The 22525-nt window shown below is 52.5% G+C and overlaps 1 protein-coding gene and 1 long non-coding RNA gene across 2 annotated transcripts in view; both read left to right on the plus strand.

Moving 5' to 3' along the window:
* Positions 1–692: 692 nt before the first annotated feature.
* On the plus strand, positions 693–7968 carry LOC104873895. Its single transcript, XR_783608.2, has 3 exons — positions 693–1279; positions 3316–3477; positions 7716–7968. It is a non-coding gene; the product is annotated as an uncharacterized LOC104873895 (long non-coding RNA).
* Positions 7969–14988: 7020 nt separating this feature from the next.
* C5ar1 (complement C5a receptor 1) overlaps positions 14989–22525 on the plus strand; it is an 8359-nt gene continuing 822 nt past the window's right edge. The window contains exons 1-2 of the mRNA XM_033765872.1: positions 14989–15049; positions 22082–22525. The exon at positions 22082–22525 is cut by the window's right edge and continues 121 nt beyond it. Of these exons, the coding sequence (XP_033621763.1) occupies positions 15047–15049; positions 22082–22525 (447 nt within the window). The 5' untranslated portion in view covers positions 14989–15046. The remainder of the gene's footprint in view (positions 15050–22081) is intronic.

Here is a 22525-nt window from a genome sequence, read left to right on the forward strand (position 1 = left end):
AGAGAAGCCCGAGGATGCGGGGGGCCGAGGACCCGGGTAACCCCCTCCCCGCCCCGATGGTCCCCACCACGCCGCTGTCCACAGGACCATGCTCGCTCTTGGTGACTTCGCCCGGCGTCTCCAGAGCCATCACCCTGAAGGAGGGGCCGGGCTGCTGGCCCTGTGCCCCTGTGACAGCTCCTCCACGGTCAAGCCTGCGACCCCCGCCCGATAGGATGCTGATCAGAGCCACCCGGTCCTCTCCCATCCTTATGTCCGTCTGCAATAAACTCCAGCCCAGCTGCCCGCTTGCCTGTCCTGGTGTCTGCCTAGGTGCCTCCCGCCTCGTCTGCCGTGAGAACTCCTGGGGCCTGGCCTTGGTGTCCCTTGCCCGGAGGGGGTGCGGGTTCCCCCTTCCCCGGAGCCCTGTGCTTTTTCCCTTCTCGCCTACCTTTGGGATGGGTGGTGAGAAGAGGCTTATCAGCCGGACCCCTGAAGGTCATACTGTGGAAGGACTTCAGGTGCTCGTGAGCTGTCGTAGAGGACAAGTCCCTGTCTGAAAGGAGCCGGCAGTCTGCCCTCCTGCTAGACGAGGACAGACTGAGAATTGCTGTCAGGGTAGTAAAATGACAGGGGTGGAGGCAGAATCATTCTGCGACCTTAGGATGCTTTCGGGAGGGACAGGCGCCTGCTTTCTCTCCGGGATCAGCGAGGACAGGGTGAAATTGCTACAGCACTGGGCTGCCTCTGCCAAGGAGGACAGCAGCTCTGGCCTGCGTCTGGGAAGCTCCAATCCGGCTTTTGCAAAGGAGTGGGGGTAGAGGAGGGCCCTGTTCCTTCCCAGGACCGCGGCCTGGCTCTGCAGGGGCCCTTTGAGCTGGAAGTGGCTTCCGGTCCCTCTTGGGGTGGCGACTTTCCAGGCTCCCTAAGCTGAGCCCTGGGAAGGTCTGAGGATGTGACTGGAGTGTCAGCTGTGCCTCTCCACAGCCTCCCCAGAGGGTGCTAGGCTGGAAGAGGAAGGCGGGAAGGCATTGATCCTTCCAGGCGGCAGAGGCTGTGGCTTGGGCACTGGCTTTAGGGTTGGCGCCCGTCTTCCACGGTGGCTCTTGCTTTCATCACCTGTGTGACCGAGCGGGTTACCCCACTCCTCTGGCCTGTAGAGTGGAGACTTCAGGGACGTGCAGTGAGGATGGAACTGGTCCGAAGCGCTCTCTCCACCCCCTGGCTCCTCTTGGGCTTTCAGAAGTGCAGCTCTGATCCCAGACGGTGTTGAGTCAGCCCAAAGCCCGGGACACAGCAGGTAGTGAGTTGGGGCCTCCCCATTCTGTTCCCACTGCGCCCTCATTTCCTGGTTTCCAGCGCTCCTCCCAGCCTCACTGTCTCCGTCTTCCGTCCCCTTTCCGTCGTCTTCTCCATAGTCTCTCCACAGCCCCATTTTTCTCCTTCTCTCAGTCTGTGTCTTTGTCTTCCTGGATGTCTCTCTACACAGTCTCTGGCTCTGTATCTCTGACTCAGTTTGTCCGCTCTGTTGTTCACCCCAGCTGTGTTTCTTTTTTGGGGGGTGGGGGCCCTTGAGACAGGCCGTTCAGTGAGTCTGAGCTCATTATGTAGTCCAGGCTGGCACTGAACTTGGAGCAGTCCTCCTGCCTCAGCCTCCAGCTACCATGCCCAGCTCTGTGTTTCTTACCCATCTCTCTCCCCTGTCTTGCCTCAACTCCTCCTCCCAACTTGCTGTTTTTTCCTGTCCCCACATTTCCCAACCTCCGTTTCCTTCCCTGCTCTCTCCTCCTGCTTCTCTGACCCCTTCCGTTAGTCCTTCCCTTAACTTTTTTTTTTTTTTGTACCAGGGATCGAACTCAGGACCTTGTACTTGCAAGGCAGGCGGCAGAACCACTGAGCTAAATTCCCAGTCCCCCTTGAGTTACCACATTTTTTGAGCATCTACTCTGTGCATTGGGGGGGGGGGTCCTAGGCATTGAACCCAAGGTCTTGGCACTGAGCTCCATCCCCAGCCCCACTTTTTCCCCCCACTTTTTTTTTTTTTGGTACCAGGGATTGATTTTTTTTTTTTTTTTTTTTTTTGAGTCAAGGCTTTGCTGAGTTTCTCAGGCTCAGATTAAACTTGTGATTGTCCTGCCTCAGCCTCCCAGAGTGCTGGAATTACAGTCATGGGCCATCACACCCAGCTTGCTGGGACTTACTATTGTTTTTAAAAATTTTTTTTAATTAAATGTTTTGTTTTTTCTTTTTGAGACAGGATCTCATTATGTATTTCAGTCTGGCCTAGAACTTACTATGTAGCCTAGGGGAACTTATTTTAGACATAGGGGACATAGCACTGAAGGAAACAGGCAAAAATTCCTGATGTCAGCCAGGCATGGTGGTGCACCCTTGTGATCTCAGCACTCGGGAGGCTGAGGCAGGAGGATGGGCAAGAGTTGGAAGCCATCCTGGACTACACGGTGAGCTCAAGGCGAATAGGGAGACCTTGCCTGGACAAAACTTCCTGATCTCATTAGAACGGATGTTATTAGTGGAAAAACACAAGAAATATGATCAACAACATACATATATGTTTTGTCACGTAGTAACAAACACAGAAGAGCAAACTGTAGCAGGGTGAGGAGGTCCCTAGGGATAAGTTAGAGGCAGAACCCCAGGCCGAGAGAACAGCAAGTGCTAAGGCCCTGAGGCTGCTGAGGCTCACACAGTGACTGTATGGGAGAGGCGGGGAGCTGAGCAGTGAGCTGGGGCCGCAAGGTGGACTTGGGTTTCGTTAGTTTAGTTTTGAGATAGGGTCTCGCTAGGAGGTTCAGGCTGGCCTGGAACTCATTATGTAGCCTAGGTTGCCTTTGACCTCACAGCAGTGCTCTTACCTCAGCCTCCCAAGTGCTGGGATTCCAGGTGGGCACCACCGCACCCTGCCCCTACCAAGGTGGAGTTGGGCTTTTCCTTGAAATGAGGTGGCAGCCACATGAGACTTCTGAGCTGACTCAGGTGCCAAGAAGAACCTTGGATGGCCACATAGTTGGTGACAGTGGCAGCTGGGATCCTGGTGAGGGGCAGTAGTCCTGGGTCGGGGAAGGGTGACGGCAGTGGACCCAGAGCCTGTGTCACTAGGGTCTCGAGCTGCCCCAGACGTCTTGTGCGCATGGAGCTGGGCATGCGTGCCTTTGGTGCCCGGCTTCTCTTGGCTGTGGGCCCGGGTCTGTCCCTGCCCCCTGCTGGCCTGCTCTTGGTTGCTGCCTGTGGCTGTGACATTGCTCATCCGCGTCCACCACACTCTGTGGCCCGCGCCTCAGTGCGTGGGCCTTGACGTTGCTTCTGCCTCTCCAGTTGTGTGCTGTGCTGCCGTGGACATTCGTGTGCTTGCTGTTGGGGGGATACCTGCTTTGAGCCCATCGGCAGGGACAACTGCTACACCCGCTGCTATTCATGCGCAAGCTGCCAGGGGACAGGGAGCTCCGAAGATACAAGTGACTGGACCGGCCATGGCGGGTGAGGAAGACTCGAGCTGCAAGCCGAGGAGGGGTCTGAGCTCTTGGGGTGGGGCCGCCTGGCTGGGACCTGCCTCTTCCTGAGCGCTCTCCCTGCCTCTCTCCTCCCTCTCCCTGCTCCAATAACCCCACTCCCCTTGGTAGCCTCCCCCTGACTCCCACCTGTCACAGTCCAGAGGAACCTCAGAGATTCACTTCTGCCTTTCAGGGGTTGATAACGTTTGTGGAACCGCAGATTGAACACAGGGCCTTAGCCCTGCGCTACATCCCCAGCCATTTTTATTTTTTATTTTGAAGCGTGGTCTTGCTAAGTCACTAAATTGTCCAGGATGGGCTCTATTTGTAGTCCTCCTGCCTCTGGGGTTACAGATGTACACCACATGCCTGGCCTTTCTTTTCATGGGATTCAGGATCTCAGAAGGATCCTTCGCCTTGGTCTCCTTATGCACGAGAGGAGATCGTAATAATCACCCATGGCTGGTGTCAAGCTGTAGCAGAGGGCTGGGGACAGCCAGGGCTGTCAAGATGGTGGGGATTCCCTTGGGGGGTCAGTGCTGGGGACATGGGGTGACCGTGACAGCCACAGGCCTGTGCTCACAGATTTCACGTTTCAGGGGAGTGATCCAGATGGGCGGGATGATCCAGAGAGGGCAGGGTTGGGATGGGAGTTCAGTGGGCTAAGAGAACCATGCTGGGAATCCAGGCAGCACTCGCTCTTAAGAGAGCTGCCTGGGTACTTCCGTAGCCACCACAGGGACCTCCAGCATTGCTAGTTCTTTCTGTGCATCGGGATGGCCTCACCCCCCAAGCCACTGCTTTTCCAGTTTGAAGAGCCTTGAGATAAGAGAGATCCAAACACTTCTGAGCTCATTGTGGAGGCCCTGACCCTACTGGTGAACCAAAGGGCTCTCCTTCATTCTGATTGGATGAACACAGGTCACATGACAAACTCAGACCTAACTTCTGTGTCGGGAAATTTGTCAGGAACCGATTGGTTAGGAATTGAATTCCTGAACCACACAAGTGAAGTCAGGATTATTTTGGGCCAATCAGGACCCAGTCCTTTATCCGGCTTCAACTGTGGGATCCATTCACATGTGGTACTTGGGATTGAACCCAAGCCTTTGCACTGAGCTACATCCCCAGCCATTTTTATTTTGAGTCATGTTATTGTTATGTCGCTAAATTGCGGGAGCCTCAAATTCATCAGTGATCCTCCTGCCTAAACTGACGTTATGAATGGGCAGCTGATTTTCGAGGTTTGGGCTGCCAGGAGGGGGCACTCAAGAGTCGCCGTTTTCCGGGCCCTCCTCCCGCCCCACCAAGAAAATTTACAATCGTAGGCTGCCCGGGTGAGCGGCTGCGTGTCCTAACCAGGATCTGCAATTCCGAATTCCGAAAACTGAACGTTGTAAGGGGTGGGGGATACGTTTGCTCCAGTCTCACAAGGAAGCAAATCACCGAATAGGAGCTGTTTATACTCTTTCTTTCTTTTCTTTTCTTTTCGGTACCGAGGATCGAACTCGGTCCTTGCGCTTGCGAGGAGGCAGCAACACCACTGAGCTAAATCCCCAGCCCTTTTACTTATTTATTTATCTTCTTTGGTGTGAATATTCACACATTTTGCTGCAAAAATAACGTGTGCTGGTGGCAGGGCGCCTCCTCAGGCCCCTGGGAAAATGCCTTGGTTGAACTGGGCCTAAGATTGGAGCCATCCTGAGTTCTGAAGCGCATCTGTCCCCAAAGACCTGAGCCAAGGGATTAGGGCCTGCAGTCTGGCACACTGCCAAGCCTAGATTTGTCTTAATTATTGGCTCAACATTTATTTAACGGCTCTGGGAAGAAACTAATTTACCATTACACTTTTTAAAATAGAAAGTACTGTTCATTTACCAAGTCCTCTTTGTTAATGATATATTCTTTTTTAGTGTTGTACGTATGCAAAAGTGTGTCTGTGTGTTTGTGTGAGTGTGTCTGTATGTGAGGGTGTCCTTTGTTGCTGTTGCTGTTTTTTGTTTCGGTTTTGTGAGACAGTGTCTGGCTATGTAGTTCATGCTGGCGTCATATTCAAAATGATTCTCCTGCCTCAGCCTCCCAAGTGCTGGGATTACAGGCGTGCATCACCACGCCCGGCAAGGGTGTGCTTTTGTGTGACACTGTGTGTGTGTACGTGTGGATCTGTGTTTTTGTGTCTCTGTCACTACATGAAAATGTGTTTGTGTGCTTATGCAGCTGAATCTCTGTGTGGCTGTTAGTCTAGTTGTGTGTGTGTGTGTGTGCGCACACATGCGTGTGTTTGAATGTTCACGAGAGAAGTCATGGTGCAGGGTTTAAAGTGTACATGCTGAACCCAGAGTGGTGGTGCACGCCTGTCATCCCAGCACTCAGGAGGCTGAGGCAGGAGGATCACCATGAGTTTGAGGCCAGCCTGGGCTACATAGTGAGTTCAAGGCCATCCTGAGCTGCATAATGAGACCCTGTCTCAAAAAACCAAAAGATAAAGTTTATGTGCTGTGAGAGAGTCCTTATTTCGGAGAACTGAGCTCCTTTAGAATCTTAGCCGTTTCTGAAATCACTCCACGAAGAAATTCTGTGCTGTCAATCAACACCTGTGATGTTCCCTAGAGGACACCTGTCCACTTCGGCGCGGGGGAAAGAACTCGCTTTTCCCTTTTGCCATTTAATTCCTGGCGTCTGCGGGTGGTCCCGGAGCTCTGGGGGGAGCGGCAATGGGGAAGTGGTGCCTGCGAGGTGGGAGCACTTAGCTGCTGCCTTGAGTTTCTTCTCAGCTGGGCTTAGAGCAGCGCTCTTTTCACATTCACTGGTCTCAGGCTTCTTTCCTGCTCTTGAAATCATTCAGGAGCGGGCTGGGGATGTAGCTCAGTGCAAAATCCCTGGTTCAATCCCAAGTACCCCTCCTCCCCCGCAAAAGTCCTTAAACAGATTTTCATGTAATAAAGACTGCAGGCAGACAAGGGCGGGCAGGAGGGGCAGGATGGTGAACTCTGCTGTCTGCGATGAGGGAGCAGAGTTGGGACGGGGTCTTGCGCGAGGGCGGCATCCCCCACCTTCACTGCGAGCACAGGCACTTGCTGTTAGGTAGAGGCCCTGGATTGCGGTCATTCCCTGGAGGCCACCAGGTGATGGCCAGGGCATCCAGGGGGGCCCGGGTGGGGTGCTGATGGCAATGTTTCTGGTCACGGAGACTTTCAGGTAATCTGAGGTTCCATACAGTAAAATGGGTAAAACGGGGTTGCCTTTTTTTTATTTTTATCTTTGGTACCAGGGGTCGAACTTGGGTCTTTGCGCTTGGGAGGCAGGCGGTGGAACCACTGAGCTAAATCCCTGGCTCTGGAGTCTCTTTTTTTTTGAGGGGCACTGGGATTGAACCAAGGGTCTTTTCACTTAACTACATCCTTAACCCTTTTATTCACTTATTTTTATTTTCAAGCTGTCTCACTAAATCAGAGTTGTCCAGACGTGGCCCAAACTTTCTCAACCCTCCTGCCTCAGCCTCCTGGAGTGCACATATGTGCACACCGCCATACCTGGCTTGGTTGTTGTCTGTTTTGGTCCTGGGAATGGGTTCCAGGGCCTTGTGTGTGTAAAGCTCCGGCCCAGCCCCTGTGATGGTTGACTCTGTCAGTGTGCCTGGACCACACGGTCCCTGGGTCACGTTATTTCTGGGTGTCTTTGAGGCTGCTTCCGGAGGAGCAGAATGTTGGGGCTGGGTCTCAGTGACACATCCACTCCATCAGGGACTTAGAGCAACAAGCCAAGGAAGGAGGATCCCTGCCTGCCCTTTTCTGCCTCACAGGGGGGCCAGGACATCTCCTCCGCCTTCTGTCCCTGCACCATCTGCAGGGATCTCCTGCCTGGGGACACAGACCTTATACACCTGGCTCTTGCTGGGCTTTGGGTAGCAGCCAGCAGACTGTGGGACTTCTCAGCCTCCGTACCTGCACAGGCCAATTCCTCATCTTCAGACTCTTTCTGTGGATGCCTCTGTCTCCCTATTGTCTTTACCACTATGGCTGTCATCTCTATGTCTTGGTCTATCTTCGATTGGTTCTTTTTCTATGAAGAACCCTGACTGAGCCAGGGCTCCAGCAGACTCACCTGAGACGAGTGGAGAGCGCTCTGGTTGGTTCCCCTGCCATGTGGCGGGGAGGAGCCTTCCTGCTGGGAGTACCCAGTTCGCACATTCAAGAGCTAACAAGGTGCCCGTTGTTGCTTTAGATCCCGAACTTCCGGAGTCTATGACGACCACTGATACCAGGAATGGCGGTACGTGTGGTGGAGACGAAGGACCAGATGTGAACACCATGGACTGTGTGGCACCGGGGATCAAACCCAGGGCCTTTGCGCTCAACTGTATCTCCAGCCCACATTAAAATCTTAAGAGAGGGCCTCAGCAGATTGCTGAACTGCCCAGGCTCTGCTCAAACTTGAGATCCTCCTGCCTCAGCCTCCCGGAGGGCTGGGATTACAGGTGTGCGCCATCATGGCCAGCTAATAACATAGATCTTAAGGACATGGTGCTGGGTGAACACAGTGTGACCTGCCACTCGCTGCCCTTGTTGTTTGCTATAATTTATACAAAACAGAACGTACAGGTAAAGTAGGCATTTAATAGAAACACCAGTGCGCGGATGTAGAGGTCACCAAAGACCCATGAAACCCACATCCTTCCTCCTCGCCTTCACAGAATTAGTGCGAGCTGCGGTGGGGTCGAAGGACTTGTCGGGCGGTCTCCCGCCACCCACTGAGTTCCCACGGCCACGTAGCGTAGACAGCAGGGGCATCTGACCTTGCTTAGTGATAAACGAATCCTTTTAAGTCTTTGAGATTTGGGGACTTGTTGGTTTAAACCCATTTATTTTACTATTTACTTTTAAGGATTTGATTTTTTGCGGTACTGGATTGAACCCAGGCCCTTTCATTACACTACATCCTCAGCCCTATTTATTTTTTACGTTGAGACAGAGTCTCAGTGAATTGCTTAGCAGCCCAGGCTGCTCTTGAACTCGTGACCCTCCTGCATCAGCCTCCCAGTGTGCTGGGGCTATAGGCGTGTCCTGTGGTATCTAGCCTTCACCATCCTTTTACTCTCTTGACTTCTACATTGTATGTGAGGAATATTTATTTATTTTTGAGACAAGGTCTCGTTTTGTACTTCAGGTTGCCCTCAAACTCGCAGGGAGCCTCCTGCCTCAGCCTCCTGTGTGCTAGGATCACAGGCATGTGACGCTACTCCCAGCCCCGAGTTTCATCCTGGAGGTGAAAGGAGTTGTGTGAAATGCAGGCTGTAACAGGTGTGCAGCTTTGTGAATGTTCTTCACACCCCTGAGCTTGGCAGTTATCACTGTCAGTTTTATGTTCTACATGTTTTACCACAATTTTAAACATGAGTGATAAAAAATGAATCTCTTGCAGAGATGAAGGTAGTGTCCCCTTTCCATACAATGGAATGTTATTCGGCATCAGACACTAGTTAAAAGAACTTGAGTAAATTAGATATAAAATAAAGAATAAAGCATTAATTAAAATAAATTATGAAAGTAAAAGCCCACAAAAATACCATCTTTGTCTTCCTGTGAAGGTATGGGACCTCGCATGAATATTATTATCCATGCAAGTTTGTTCTGTTCTTGCTAAGAGCCATTGTCTTTGAGGTGTTGTAAGAGCCAAGGGTCTCCTGAGACTTGGGAGGCTTAGAAATTGTTGCCGCAGCCTGAGAACAGGATCTTCAAAGCCTGGTAATCAGACTGTCCACTGTCGTGGTAATGCGCAGCCCTGGTCCTAAAGTTGCAATCCACATCCTGTGTTCCTGTTAAGCCCACAAACTCCTCAGTTGGTTGCCTTGGCAACAGGATACCTTCCCTGGCCTTTGTAAAAGTGACTAAAGCCAGGCTTGGTGCTACAAACCTGTAACCCCAGCACTCTGGGAGGCTAAGGCAGGAGGATCTCTCAAGTTTGACCCCAGCCTGGGCAATTTATAGACTTAGCAAAAGGCAATCTCAAAATAAAAAAATCAAAGGCAGGTATGGTGGCACATGCCTGTCATCCCAGCACTTGGGAAGCTGAGGCAGGTAGATCACTATGAGTTCAAGGCCAGCCTGGAATACACAGTGAGTTCAAGGTCAACCTGACCTACATGGTGACTCCCTTTCTCAGAAAAACCAAGCCAAACCATCCAAACCAAAACAAAATGGGTTGGGGATGTAGATCATTGTGAATCCCTTGGGTTCAATCCATAAAACAAAGCCAGTTTAACAATTCTTATATTAAAATTTCTCTGTTGAAATAACGTGTGTAGCTTGATGTGGTGTTGCCTGCTTTATTCAGGAGGCTGAGGCAGGAGGACTGCTGTGAGTTCAAGGCCAACCTGGACTACATAGTGAGACCCTGTCTCAAAAATAAAAAAAAAAAATTGTGCAGGGGATTTAGCTCAGTGGGGCCGCTGCTTGTTTCACAAACTCAACATCCTGAGTTCGATCCTCGGTACAACAAGACAAAACAAAATTATGTGGTTTCTGTCTGGTGATTGGATATCATTGCAGTTTAGCTCTAAAATGTTCCCCATCGGTGTCGTGTTTGGGACTGTGGGGTGCTATACTCATCACTGGGTTCACCCTAACTTGTGTCGGCAGCTGAATGTGGGGCTGGGGTGGTGCCGGGAAGAGCACGTTCTTGTCCCCCGCTCCTCCCTTCCCTCTACTTCCTGGTCACCGTGAGTTGGGCAGCTGACCTCCACCAGGCCTCCTGCCTCCATTTCTGCTGCGGAGCCAGGCAACTGAGGACTGAACCGCGGGCCCAAAGTCAACCTCCCGTCCTTTAAGTTGCAGGTGTCAGGCACGGGGTCTCAGGGACTCGGGGACAGGAAGGTGACCCTGGACAGGGGCTGGCTCTGTCTCTCTTGTGCCTCTCAGTCCCTCAGGGGACCTGGGTGGAGGTGGGGACAGGTATGGGGCAGCTGGTCACAAGCTGGGGTGAGGGCTTTCCTGCTCGAGGACAAGGATTGTGTTACAAATGAACGCTGTTTTTCTATTTTTACAGAAAAAGAATAAAAAGAAATGATTGTGTGCCTAAAGCATGGGGGTTTTAGACTCAGTTTTCTTTTTCTTTGCAAGCTTGGAGATTAAACCTGGGGCCTCGCACATGCTAAGCAAGCTCTCTACGATCCACCTACATCCCCGGCCTTTTTGTTTGTTTACATTTTTTTCTTTCCTTCCTGGTTTTTATTTATTTATTTATTTTGGTACTGGGGATTGAACTCAGGACCCTGCGCTTGTGAGGCACAGGTGTGTCGCCGCTGAGCTAAATCCCTAGCCCCTGGCTTTTTTTTTTCCTTTTTCTTTTTCTTTTTCTTTTCCTTTTTTTTTTTTTTTTTTTTTTTTTTTTTTTTTTTTTTTTTTTTTTTTTTTTTTTTTTTTCCCAGTACTGGGGTTGAACCCAGGGCTTTGCCATTGACCTACCTCCCCAGTCTTTTAAATTTTTATTTATTTTTATTTTGAGACAGCATCTCACTAAATTGCCCAGTCTGGGCTTGAATTTGAGATCCTCCTGCTTCGACCTCCTAGAGTTCTGGGAATCAAGGCCTGTGTACCACCATGCCCAGCCTCCTTTTGGCTTTCTTCAATTTTCTGGGACTCATTCTCACAGAATAAGCAAGAGTGATGGAAGGGAAAGTGTGACGATTACAGATCTTTTGGATTCGGTGTGGAGATTGTGCTGCTTGCTTTCTCTGTTTCTGTTCTAGGATGGAGAAGGAGATGATGGTAGATACATAGGATACCTCAAGGTGCAAATTTCTGTCCTGAGGGAGGCAATAAAATGACTGAGTCCATGGGGCCAGAGATTTAGCTCAGTGGTTCTGCTGCCTGCCTTGAAAGCACAAGGATCCGGGTTTGATCCAAAAAAAAAACCGTACTGAGTCCACACCTTCCTTCGGAGCAGTAACTCAGTGCCCCCGGAGGGGTCAGTTAGGACACAAAGATGCCACAGATCTACACCCTGTGAAATTATCATCACTCGATGAGCTGCTGACGAAGGAACTGGTAAGTGACACAGAGATGCAGGAGTGGGTAAAATAAAATAAAAAAATGTTTCCTTTGCTAGCAAAGCGTCGGTCAGCACCAAGAGCTGTGCCATACGACCGACCCCGGCTGGGCTACAATCCGCCTTTCATAGGAGGTTTACAATCATGACCTCCTTGTAGGTGATAAGACTTTCTAGTTCTTCCCCAGTTGCCATCACAAGTCACGGTCACAGACAGTTTCTTTTTTTTTTCTTTCTTTTTTTTTTTTGGCTTTTTGAGACAGGGTCTCACTATGTAGTCGAGACTGACCTGGAACTCACTATGGAGCCCAGGCTGGTCTCGAACTTACAGCGATCTTCCTGCCTCAGCCTCCTGAGTGCTGGGATGACAGGGGTGCGCCACCACACCCGGCACAGACACTGAACCCAGCGCCTTCACATTGAGCAACATCCCTAGTTCCTTTGAAATTTTAAATTTTGAACTGGGTGTGGTGGCACACACCCGCAATTCCAGCCCTCAAAGGCTGAGGCGGAATTTGAGGCCAGCCTGCACTACATAGTGAGACCCTGTCTCAAAAAATATATATTTTTTAAAAATTTAGAGATAGGTTCTCACTAGGTTCTAGGCTGAAGTTGAATGTGTGATCCTCCTGCCTCAGCCTCCTGAGTAGCTGGCCTTACAGATGGGTGCTACTGTGCCTGGCTAATAGGAACTTCGATGTATGTTAAAACATGGATGAATCTTAAATGTATCGTGCTGCATGAAAGAAGTTAGATTCCAAAGGCTACATATCTTGATCCCGTTCAAATGACTTCCCAGAAATGGCAAAACCAGAGTGAGGGAGAAGGTGTCAGTGGTCGCCAGACGTTTCTGGGGTGTAGAAAGTTTAACTAAAAAGAAGCAGCCTGAGAGAGTTTTCTGGGGTGATGGAAGGGCTCTGTTCCTGGCTTGCAGTGGTGGTTAGACATGTAAGGGAGGCGGCTGGGGAGAGCGGAGAGAGGGAGGCTGGTTTATTCCCTCTGGCTGAGTCTGGGAGAAGGGGACCCCGCAGCAAGAGAGGTGAGAACAAAAGTTTTAAAGGGGAGGGGAGGAGTTTCCTGCCTTGAGGAATTTGGAGGCAAAGAGAGTGAGACCACACTTCTTGGCACAGTGGTGGCTGTGGGTATTATCAGGCTTCCTGGAACTGTAGCAGCTGGGACATGATTTGCTGTCTTTGTACTTTTCTGTGGTTTCCTGCCGTGCCTGTCAGTAACAGCCTTATCCATTAGGCGTGACAATGCAATATTATGATTTGTCAAAACTCACAAAACTAAGATGGGTGTGGTGTCATGCATCTGCAATCCCAGAGCTTGAGAGGCTGAGGCAGGAGGGTTGCCACAAGTTTGAGGCCAGCCTGGACTATGTAGTGGGTTTAAGGCCACCTTGAACTACAGAGCGAGACCCTGTCTCAAAAAAAAAAAATCAAAGCCAAAACCAACAACAAATGACTCATAAAACTTTTTGGGGGTGGTGGCCCATGCCTGTAGTCCCAGTGTTCTGGGAGGCTGAGGATGGAGAATTGCATCCCAGCCTGAGTAATTTATCAACTTAGAGAGACCCCGTCTCTAAATAAAAAATATGAAGGGCTGGGATATAGCTCAGTGTAAAGGCCCTGGTTTCAACCCCAGTACCACAGAAACCAAACAAAAAACCTCCTAGGACTATGCACCAAAAAGTGAATTGGGTTGTGTTTTAAATAAATTTTAAACATTAAGATAAAAAAACAACCTTATAACTGATACCTTAGAATCACACGCTTTCACGCTTACAGCCTTGGGATCAGGAACCTCTGGGATTGTCAGGGTCAGGCAGATGCGAGCTCCCTTTCCGTTTCTGTCCTGGTTGGTGACCGTCACCTCCCCCTGCTGTGGTCACCGTGAGAGGCTCAGAGCAGCACTTACTGCAGGACCATCTTCGGTCACGGAGCAGGCATCATCATTATTGTTACTATTATTAGCCTGGTCTTTGAGATAAGGTCTTGCGGTGGACTTCAGGCTGGCCTGGAACTCACAGTGATTCTCCTGCCTCAGCCTCCTGAGTTATGATCATCCTGGCAGGCAGTAGTGTTTCCTGAGACACCCGGAGCCTGATGGGCCTCACTTTTTCCCCAAGTGCAGTGGGTCTGAAGCTGGGCAGGCCGGTGCAGGAAGCGCTGTCACTGCTGCGCTGGTGGGCTCTGGGCTTCCTGTCGCAGCGGTGGCTGTGGCCCCAGTGGCTCTGTCACCGCTCCGCTCAGCCCCTTCCCCTGCATGAGCTCTGCCTGGGGCTGGTGATTGAGGCTGCCAAGCGATGGATGCTGTTCAGTCATGAGCTGTTCAACTTCTTCCCTTTCCATTGTGTAATTTTCCTTTCTTTTGATACCGGAGCTTGAACTCAGGACCTTGCACTTGCAAAACAGGTGCGGTGCCACTGAGCTAAATCCGTGGCCCTATGTAATTTTCTTTTGTACTGAGGATTAAACCAGGGTCTTTACACTGAGCTACATTTTCCATCCTTTAATTTTTTTTTTTTTATTGAGACCCTGTCTTGCTAAATCGCCAAATTGCCCAAACTGGGCTCCAACTTGCAGTCCTCCTGCCTCAGCCTCCTAGAGTGCTGGGATTTCAAGCATGTGCCACTACACCGTCCATCATGGAAATTGAAAGCCCTTCAGTACACTTGAAAAGGACAAAGCAAGCTGGGCGTGATGGTGCAAGCCTGTAACCCCACACTTGGGGGAGACTGAGGCAGGAGGACTGCAGGTGCCGAAACCCTTGCTGAGTGACGCACTGTGCTAATCTCAGGACCCTCGGCACAAAACAGCTGCCGCTGCCCAGGTCTCAGGGGTGCTGTCCGACGTGGCTTCAGAAGGGCAGCAGGGGCCTGGGTGCAGCACGGTGGTACTGTGTGGCTGGACTTGTACCAGGCCCTGGCTTTGATGCCTACTCCTCAAAAACAAACAAGCAAACAAACAAAAACAAAGAAAAAAGAAAAGTATTTATGAGACATGGAGCCATTTCTAAGTCAACGGCTGCAGCTCGTGGGGGCCCCGTCTCCCGACCACCTCAAGACTCTGGGAAGATTTAACAGCCCGACCTTTCTGTGCCTCCCAGCACCCTGGCACGAGTGAGTGAGGGTCACCGTCTCTGTCTCTAGGCCCCATGCTTTTCCCTAGAAGCCCAGAGCACTAGGAAAGAGAGACGTCCTTCACTGGGGAAACTGAGGCCAGGAGGGAGGAGGCTCGGCTTCTCTCTGGGTTCTTCCCTGCCTGGGCCAGGGCTTCCTCTGCTGGCCGAGCTGACCTCTCTCTGAAGCAGGAGGTGAGCAGGGCAAGCTGGGCGTGGGCACCACGCTGCACCCCAGCCTGGGTGCCCCGCAGGCACCAGTGACGCTGCGGAAGGAGCAGTCATTTCCTCTCCTGTGGGCATCTGTCCATGGGGCTTTAAAACCACAACCACGGGACAAGAGTGACCTTCGGTCGCTGTGGAGCCGGGGACCCAAGAGCCGGGCCATGGTGAGTGGGCCCTTTCTCCGACCCCACCTCTCCCCTGCTTGTGCCTCTTTCCTTCCTCCCTTACCCTGTGTCACCTCAGTCCCCTCATCCTCATCCCAGTCTCTCACGCTCCAAGGATGGAAGGGATGAGGCTGGGTGTGGTGTTGCCGGCCTGTAATCCCAGCACGCCCGGAGGCTGAGGCGGGAGGGTTGCAAATTGGAGCCTGGACACCTGAGCATTTTAGCCAGGCCCTGTCTCAAAATGCAAAATTAAAAGGCAGCCAGGTGTGGCAGTGTGGCCTGGATGGCTGAGCCAGGAGGATCTCCACAAATGTGAGACCAGCCTGGGCTACAGAATGAGTTTAATTCCAGCCTGAACTACATAGTGAGGCCCTTTCTCCAAAAAAATTAATAAATAAGAAAAAAAGGGGGGGATGTCGCTGGGTGTGGTTTCAATCCCCAGTACCAAAGGGAAAGAAAAAGGCTCTGAAGGGATTATAGGAGCCTCACCCACCTCACAAGGGACCCCAAAAGTTTCCCCAGCAGGAAAGCCGGGAGCTGGGTGTCTGAGCTGCTTAAGAATCCCGCACGCCCGGCTGGGGTGTGGTTCCGCAGTAGGGTGCTGGCCTGGCCTGTCCAGGCCCTGGCTCCATCGCCAACACTGGAAAACGTAAACTGAGGCCCAGCAGGAGAGGAGGCGGCCTGATTCCCCGGACAGAACAGGCTGCCGAGCTGCAGCGCATCTGGGAGGAAGCCCAGCCCCGAACAAAGGCTGTGGGCACCTGCGGCCTGGAGACACCGGCCCCGTCCCTCTGGCAGAAAGAGGAAACGGAAGGTGCCCCATGCTCCAGAGGGAGGGGTGCAGTGTTGCTTCACCCCACCCCACCCTCTGGGCGCCCTTGGGCAAGTAGGTGTTCAGACAGGATGGCCAAGAGCAGCTGACTTTTGCCTTTGCTTTATTCCCTAAGAGATTCTAAAGCACCAAAGGGAGCAGGTGTGTGCGTGTGCATGTGTGTGTGTGTGTGTGTGTGTGTGTCTGAGCGCCCCCACCCCGCCTGGAGTCCCAGCACATGGGAGGCTGAAGCAGGAGGGTTGCTGCAAGTTGGAGGCCAGCCTGGGCTACACAGAGAGACCTTGTCTTAAAACTGACAAAGGAGAGGGGCCCACAAACCTCAAAGGATCTTAGAGCAAAGCCCTGCTCCCTGCCCAGTACAGGGCCTCCGACTCCTTGTCGTTGCCCCCAGAGGCCAGCACAGGGGCCACTCTCTGGTGGACCCACTCAGGAAGAGTCTAGAGATGCCCAAGAACAGGGAACAGAATCAGAGAACAAAATCAGGAGTCATTGCATGTAGGGTTCCCCACACCCAGGCAACTGAATGCTACCTGTGCGTACAGCTGGGGAAGCTTGTCCTCTCTGGGCTTCCATCCCTTTATCAAAGGCAAGGACAGTGAGAAATATCCCAGACCACAGGCCAGTGGAGGGAATGAGGCGGGATGGAATCGCAGGGCCCTTGCATCCAGGCCTGGAAAACGGCTGGAGCTTAATGCCCGTCACGTGGCTGTCGTTGCCTGTCTTGCAAATAGCGGTGTGTTTTCTTTATTACTGTTTTGTTTTACTTGTTTGTTAGTTGTTTTTTATGAGATGGGGTCTTGCCATGCAGTGCAGGCTGGCCTTGAACTCGCAGTGATCCTCCTGCCTCAGCCTCCTGAGTGCTGGGCTTACAGGTGTGCGCCACCTCACCCGGCTTAATTTCTTTAGCACGGTCTGTGGCCCTCCAACCTCGGCTTAGCCACCTGCTGGCCACAGTGACTCTAAGGGCCCTTTCTTTCCTTGGGTGCGTCAGCCGGGGTGCACAGCCCGACTCCCGCCTGCCATCGGTCCTGCCATCCTCCAAGACAATCTGTTCAGGCTTTGTGGGCCCCAGGGCATCGCCCTCTGCTGGGCGAGCTGAGGAAGTGCAGCGTCTCCCTACTTCCCTGGAGCTCTGGCCCCGTGCGTGCTGGGGGTCGCCCTAAGGAGGGCGGCTCCCCCACACGCACCACGTCCTCTCTTTCGCCTGTGCTCAGAGACTCAGCGCTCCCACCCGTCTAAGCCGACGGGTGCCTTGCCCCGTTCTAATCTCTTCTTCTTCCCAGCTTCCACTCTAGATCCCTCTCTCTGACACGCAAGTGCTCCTCTAAATCTTAGTTTTTAATTTATATTGAATTTATTTTTAATTTGGAGACAGTGTCTTGCTAAGATGCCTCAAACTTGAGATCCTCCTGCCTCGGCCTCCTGAGTAGCTGAGATCATGAGAATGTGTCATTCACTGTGCCCTGCAAGGGCTCCTATTAAAATGAGCATGGGTAGGGGCTGGAGAGTTGGCTCAGTGGTTCTGCCGCCTGCCTCGCAAGCACAAGGTCCTGAGTTTGATCCCGGTACCAAAAAAAAAAAAAAAAAAAAAAAAAAAAGCGAGCTGCTTTCCCTTTCATATAAAACGCATTTGCCCACACTCTATCCTGGGTTTTTCCCTTCACCCCAGAATGTGGAGGGTTTTCTTTGAGGTCTTTTAACATCAGTGAATTGACCCTCCTTTTTGCGTGTGCGTGTGTGTGCGTGTGTGTGTGCGTGTGTGTGTGTGTGTGTGTGTGTGTGTGTGTGTGTGTTTCCCCTGTCGCTTTTTCAATTTTTTTTTAAGGTCGTCTGGCTGAGTTGCTAAATTGCCCAGGCTGGACTCAAACTTGAGATCCTCCTACCTCAGCCTCCCAGAGGGCTGGGATGACAGGTGTGCACCACCACACCTGGCCCCTCATTCTTTTCGATGGTTGTGTAGTGTTCTGTGGTAGCGCTGGGCCATCAGGAGCTCAGCCGGTCTCCTCCTGCGGAGCATGGCAGTTAGTGGCGACTTTCGTGGGGACTCTGGGATGGCCCAAACTGGGAGGGTGCTCAGCACGGGGGAGACCCTGGGAACCACAGCGTGCTGGACTCGGCGTGTTCTTTTATGCCCGCATGAAGTCAGCAGGTGGAAAGGAGTGCGTGAGGTCCCACAGGAAGGGCGTTTGTCAGCCAGCGAAAGTGAGCCAGGCAAGGACACCCTGCTTTGCCTTTGGGGTCTGAGTCGTCCTGCAGCCAGGGGCAGTTGAGAGCTGTCAGGGTCCTGGGTCACCTGAGGGGACATTCAAGGCACTAATTACCTGCTGGGCCCAGGGCGGCCAGTGGGAAGGAAGGAAGCCAGGATGCTGGGCGGGGAGCGGGTGGGTGGCTGAGGGGCTGTTGGCCCAGGGGAAAGTTACAGGGAAAGATTTAGCTCAGTGGTTCAGTGGCACCTTGCCTGCCTGGCAAGGACAATGTCCCGAGTTTGATCCCTGATAACTGCCCCCAACAGATCTCCCCCAAAAAAAAAAAAAAAAAAAAAAAAAGGAAAGTTTCCCACATCTCAGCTTTCTCTTTGAGATACTTTCAAAACTATGCAAAAATTACAAAAATAATACAAGAGCTAGGTGTGGTGGTGCACACCTGGGATCCCACCACTGGGGAGGCTGAGGCAGGAGGATCCCTGTGAGTCTGAGGCCAGCCTGGGCTACACAGTGAGTTCATCGCCAGTCTGAATTACAAAGGGAGACCCTGTCTGTTCTCCGCGAAAAGAATAGAAATCTCGTATACTTTAAGGTCTTTAGATTTCCTCCTTTACCTATCTGTCCACTGCTGGCCCGCTGAGCTGTCATCCGAGTGTCCAGCATTCGTCCGTCCGTGTGTGCATCTCTCCCCCACCGATTTATCCCTATCCGTGAGGCCACCTGTCCTCCGTCTATCTCACCCCATCTTTTCCTGACATTTCTGCAGGCCCCGCGCCCCCCAGCCTGCAGAGCTTCTGCTCAAGGACATCACTGCCAGGGTCCCAACAGACACCACTTGAGGTGCCCCTTGTCCTGTCTGTATTCCAGCCCGCCTGTCGCCTCATGACACCCTCTAGAGGGGGTGGACTTCCTGCTCAGGCTCCGTTAGGATCCCCACGCACGCACCTGGCACTGATTTACTTTTTTGAGGAAATTCACATAATCTAAATTTACCGTTTAAAATGTACAGTTCAGTGGCATTTAGTGCATTCAGTGTTGGGCAACCACAATCTCATAGTTCCATAGTTCCCTAATTTTCTTTCTTTTTTTTGAGAGAGGGTCTCACTGTGCTATTCAGGCTGGCCTTGAACTTCTAGAGATTCTCCTGCCTCAGCCTCCTGTCTGAGAGCTGGGATGATAGGCTGGGCCACAATCCAGACTTCATGAAACCTCCACCATTCCCGAAAGAACCGCAGGACCCTGAAGCAGCTGCTTCCCAGTGCACCCACCCCAGGCCCCGGCACCTGCAGTCTATTTCCTGTCTCTCTCATTGCCGCTCCTGGACAGCGACACACATCCATGTGATTGGCACTGTCCCCAGGCTTCGTGTTTTAAGGGTTTGCCCTGATGCGGTGCCTGTCAGTGTCTTGTGACAGCCTGTGGCTGAGTCACCTCCTCAGCTCTGGTGACCTCAGCCTGTTTGTCATCCGTCAGCCACCCCAGCTTTTCTCCGTCCAGACTCTCGTCACCAGCAGCGCCTTCGGACAGCCCCAGCTCATCCTGGGCCACAGAAGGAACTAGAAATACAGAGCAGCTCAAGCTGGGCGTGACACAGGCCCATAGCCCCAGCCCTCCAGGAGGCTGAAGCGGGAGGATCACAAGTTCGAGCCCAGCCTGGACAATCTACTGATTTAGAGAGACTCTGTCTCAAAATAAGAAAATCCAAAGGGCTGGGATGTAGCTCAGCGCTGAGGCCAAGTTTGCAGGTGTTGCTTGGTGGCCCTGTAGCCCGGCTCTGCCTTCTAACCCCAGCAACACAACAGCGCCCCCAGCTGGACCTTCGAGGAAGTGCGCGCAGGACCTTTCCGTTCCTCGTTGTATTTTGGGGAATTTTAACACAGGAAAGTGGAAGGGTGTTTAGAACCCCTGGGGCGATCACCCAGGTTACCAAGCCTGGTTCTGAGGCATACAGGGCTCGGGCTCACTGTCCCTCCCTCCCTTCCTGCATAGCTATTTCTTTTGTTGGAGTGTTTTGTTGTTGTTGTTGATTTTTTTTGTTGTTGGTTTGGTTTGGTTTTTGGAGACAGGGTCTCACTATGCAGTACAGGCTGGCCTTGAACTCACTATGCAGCCCAGCTTGGCCTCAAACTTGAGGCAATCTTCCTGCCTCAGCCTCTCAAATGCTGGGATCACAGGCGGGCCCCACCATGCCCCACAGTCCCTTTGTTTTGTTGTTGTTGTTGTTATTTTTTGCTGTGGGCTCTCACTGTGTAGTTCAGGTTGGCCTTGAACTCGAGGCAATCCTCCTGCTTCAGCCTCCCAAGGGCTGGGATTACACGCATTCTCCGCCCTACCCGGCTCCTTCGTTTTTGCACCTGTTACCCTTCTTGATTTCTTTCATTCCTTCTGGTCATCCTTCCAGCAGGGAAAATTTGATTTATGATTCTTATTTCTCATTCTTCTTCTTGCTGCACCCAAACATTTTGTCTCTACTTGAGCCAGACGAGTCCTCCTGAGGATGTGGGGTTTATTAAATGGCAACTGGCTGGGTGGCCTGCCCGGCTGGGAAGGGGCTGTGATGAGGAAGGACAGGAGCAGGAGCAGGACAGTGAGGAGGTCACTGGCTTCATGGGGGCGAGGAGGCACTCGACCAGAGGACAGACTCAGAGCTCCCCACCAGGGGCTGAGGAGGGTCGAGCTGGAGCCCAGGGCCGAGGGCCTGCAGAACGCGAGCTCTGCACTGTGGCCACTTGGCAAAGCCCCTGCCCACACTGTGAGCTCAGCAGGGAAGGTTCGTAGGACCCTAAACAGACAAACACGTCCAAAGCAAAGGACACCCGGGACCCTATAAAGCCACACGTTGCCCAATACGTGAGCTGGCCTGTGTCACTGTCATCTTGTGCAAGCTGCTGGTCTGGAATGAGAACCGCAGGCCAACTGCAAACCACGTACCCGTTGCACAAAAACACAGGCTCGGAAAACAAGCAACAGCAGCAAGTGTTGTCTCAAAATCTGTGTATTTTTTCACCTTGCGTTTCTTTACATTTGTTTTGATTCTATTTGTTTGTTTGCTTGTTTTGTTTCTTGAGATGACGTCTCATTTTGTAGTTCAGGCTGGCCCTGAACTCACTGTGCAGCCCAGGCTGGCCTTGAACTTGCAGCGATCCTCCTGCCTCAGCCTCCCAAGTGCTGGGATTACAGGCGTGCACCACCGCGTCTGGCTTTGATTCTTTTCAACATTGCATGAATGTATTATCTATCGCTGTGACTGTGTTTTGGGGATATCCCTTAAATTTTGTGCCCAGGGCAGCACTGAACCCCCTGGCTTCTTGGGTGGCCGCTGGAAGATGGAACCCAGGGCTGGCCACGTGCCTGTGTAGATACAAGGTGGGGAAAGGGGTGACAGAGTGACGTGTGTGCCGGGGAAGCCGCCTGTCAATGTCATGTACGTTGGCAGGTGGCTTTACTCTGTGGTACAGTGCTTGCCGAGCATGTGTGAGCCTTGGGTTCGATCCCTTGCGTTGCAAAAACAAAACAAGACAAACAAACAAGAAAAACCCCAAAATACAAAAAAAAAACAAACAAAAAAACAAACCAAGCTGGGCATGGTGGCACACACTTGTAATCCTAGCACTGGGGAGGCTGAGGCAGGAGGATCGCCGCAAGTTCGAGGCCAGCCTGGGCTACACGGTGAGTTCCAGGCCAGCCTGTCTCAAAACAACAAACAAACAAACATGAAGCAAAAGCCCTCTGAGGAGCAGCTGTGTGGAGCACAGGAACAGGGCTGGGCGTTCACCATTTAGTTGTGGGTAGTGATCGAGTCCAGAGGCTTCAGGAGGAGGTGTGGGTGGCGATAGAGGAGTGAAGCCTTTCCGTGTATTAGTAAACGTCACACCACCCGGGGCTCCCCAGCCTCGGTTTCCCCATGCCCAGGAAGCTGGCGCCGGTGTAAGGCACACAGCTGTGCCAGGGCAGGCGACACACTCAAGACTCTCCCGCCTCTCTGCTTCCGCTTAGAATGCCACGGATTACGAGTACGATTACCCCGCCACCCTGCACCCGGACCGGCCTGTGGACAACTCCGAGCAGAGTCTGTCCGCTGGGGACATCTCGGCCTTGGTCATCTTGGCGGTTGTCTTCCTGGTGGGCGTGCCGGGCAACGCCCTGGTGGTCTGGGTGACCTCGTTCGAGGCCCGGCGCAACATCAACGCCATCTGGTTCCTCAACCTGGCGGCGGCCGACCTCCTGTCCTGCCTGGCGCTGCCCGTCCTGTTCGTGTCCATCTTGCGCTTCAGCCACTGGGACTTCGGCAACGCCGCCTGCAAGGTGCTGCCCTCGGGCATCCTGCTCAACATGTACGCCAGCATCCTGCTCCTGGCCACCATCAGCGCCGACCGCCTGGCGCTGGTGCTCAATCCCATCTGGTGCCAGCGCTTCCGGGCCGGCGGCCTGGCCTGGGCG

Source organism: Fukomys damarensis, unplaced genomic scaffold (assembly GCF_012274545.1).
Source record: "Fukomys damarensis isolate Sample0158 unplaced genomic scaffold, DMR_v1.0_HiC HiC_scaffold_19, whole genome shotgun sequence".
NCBI lineage: Eukaryota > Metazoa > Chordata > Mammalia > Rodentia > Bathyergidae > Fukomys > Fukomys damarensis.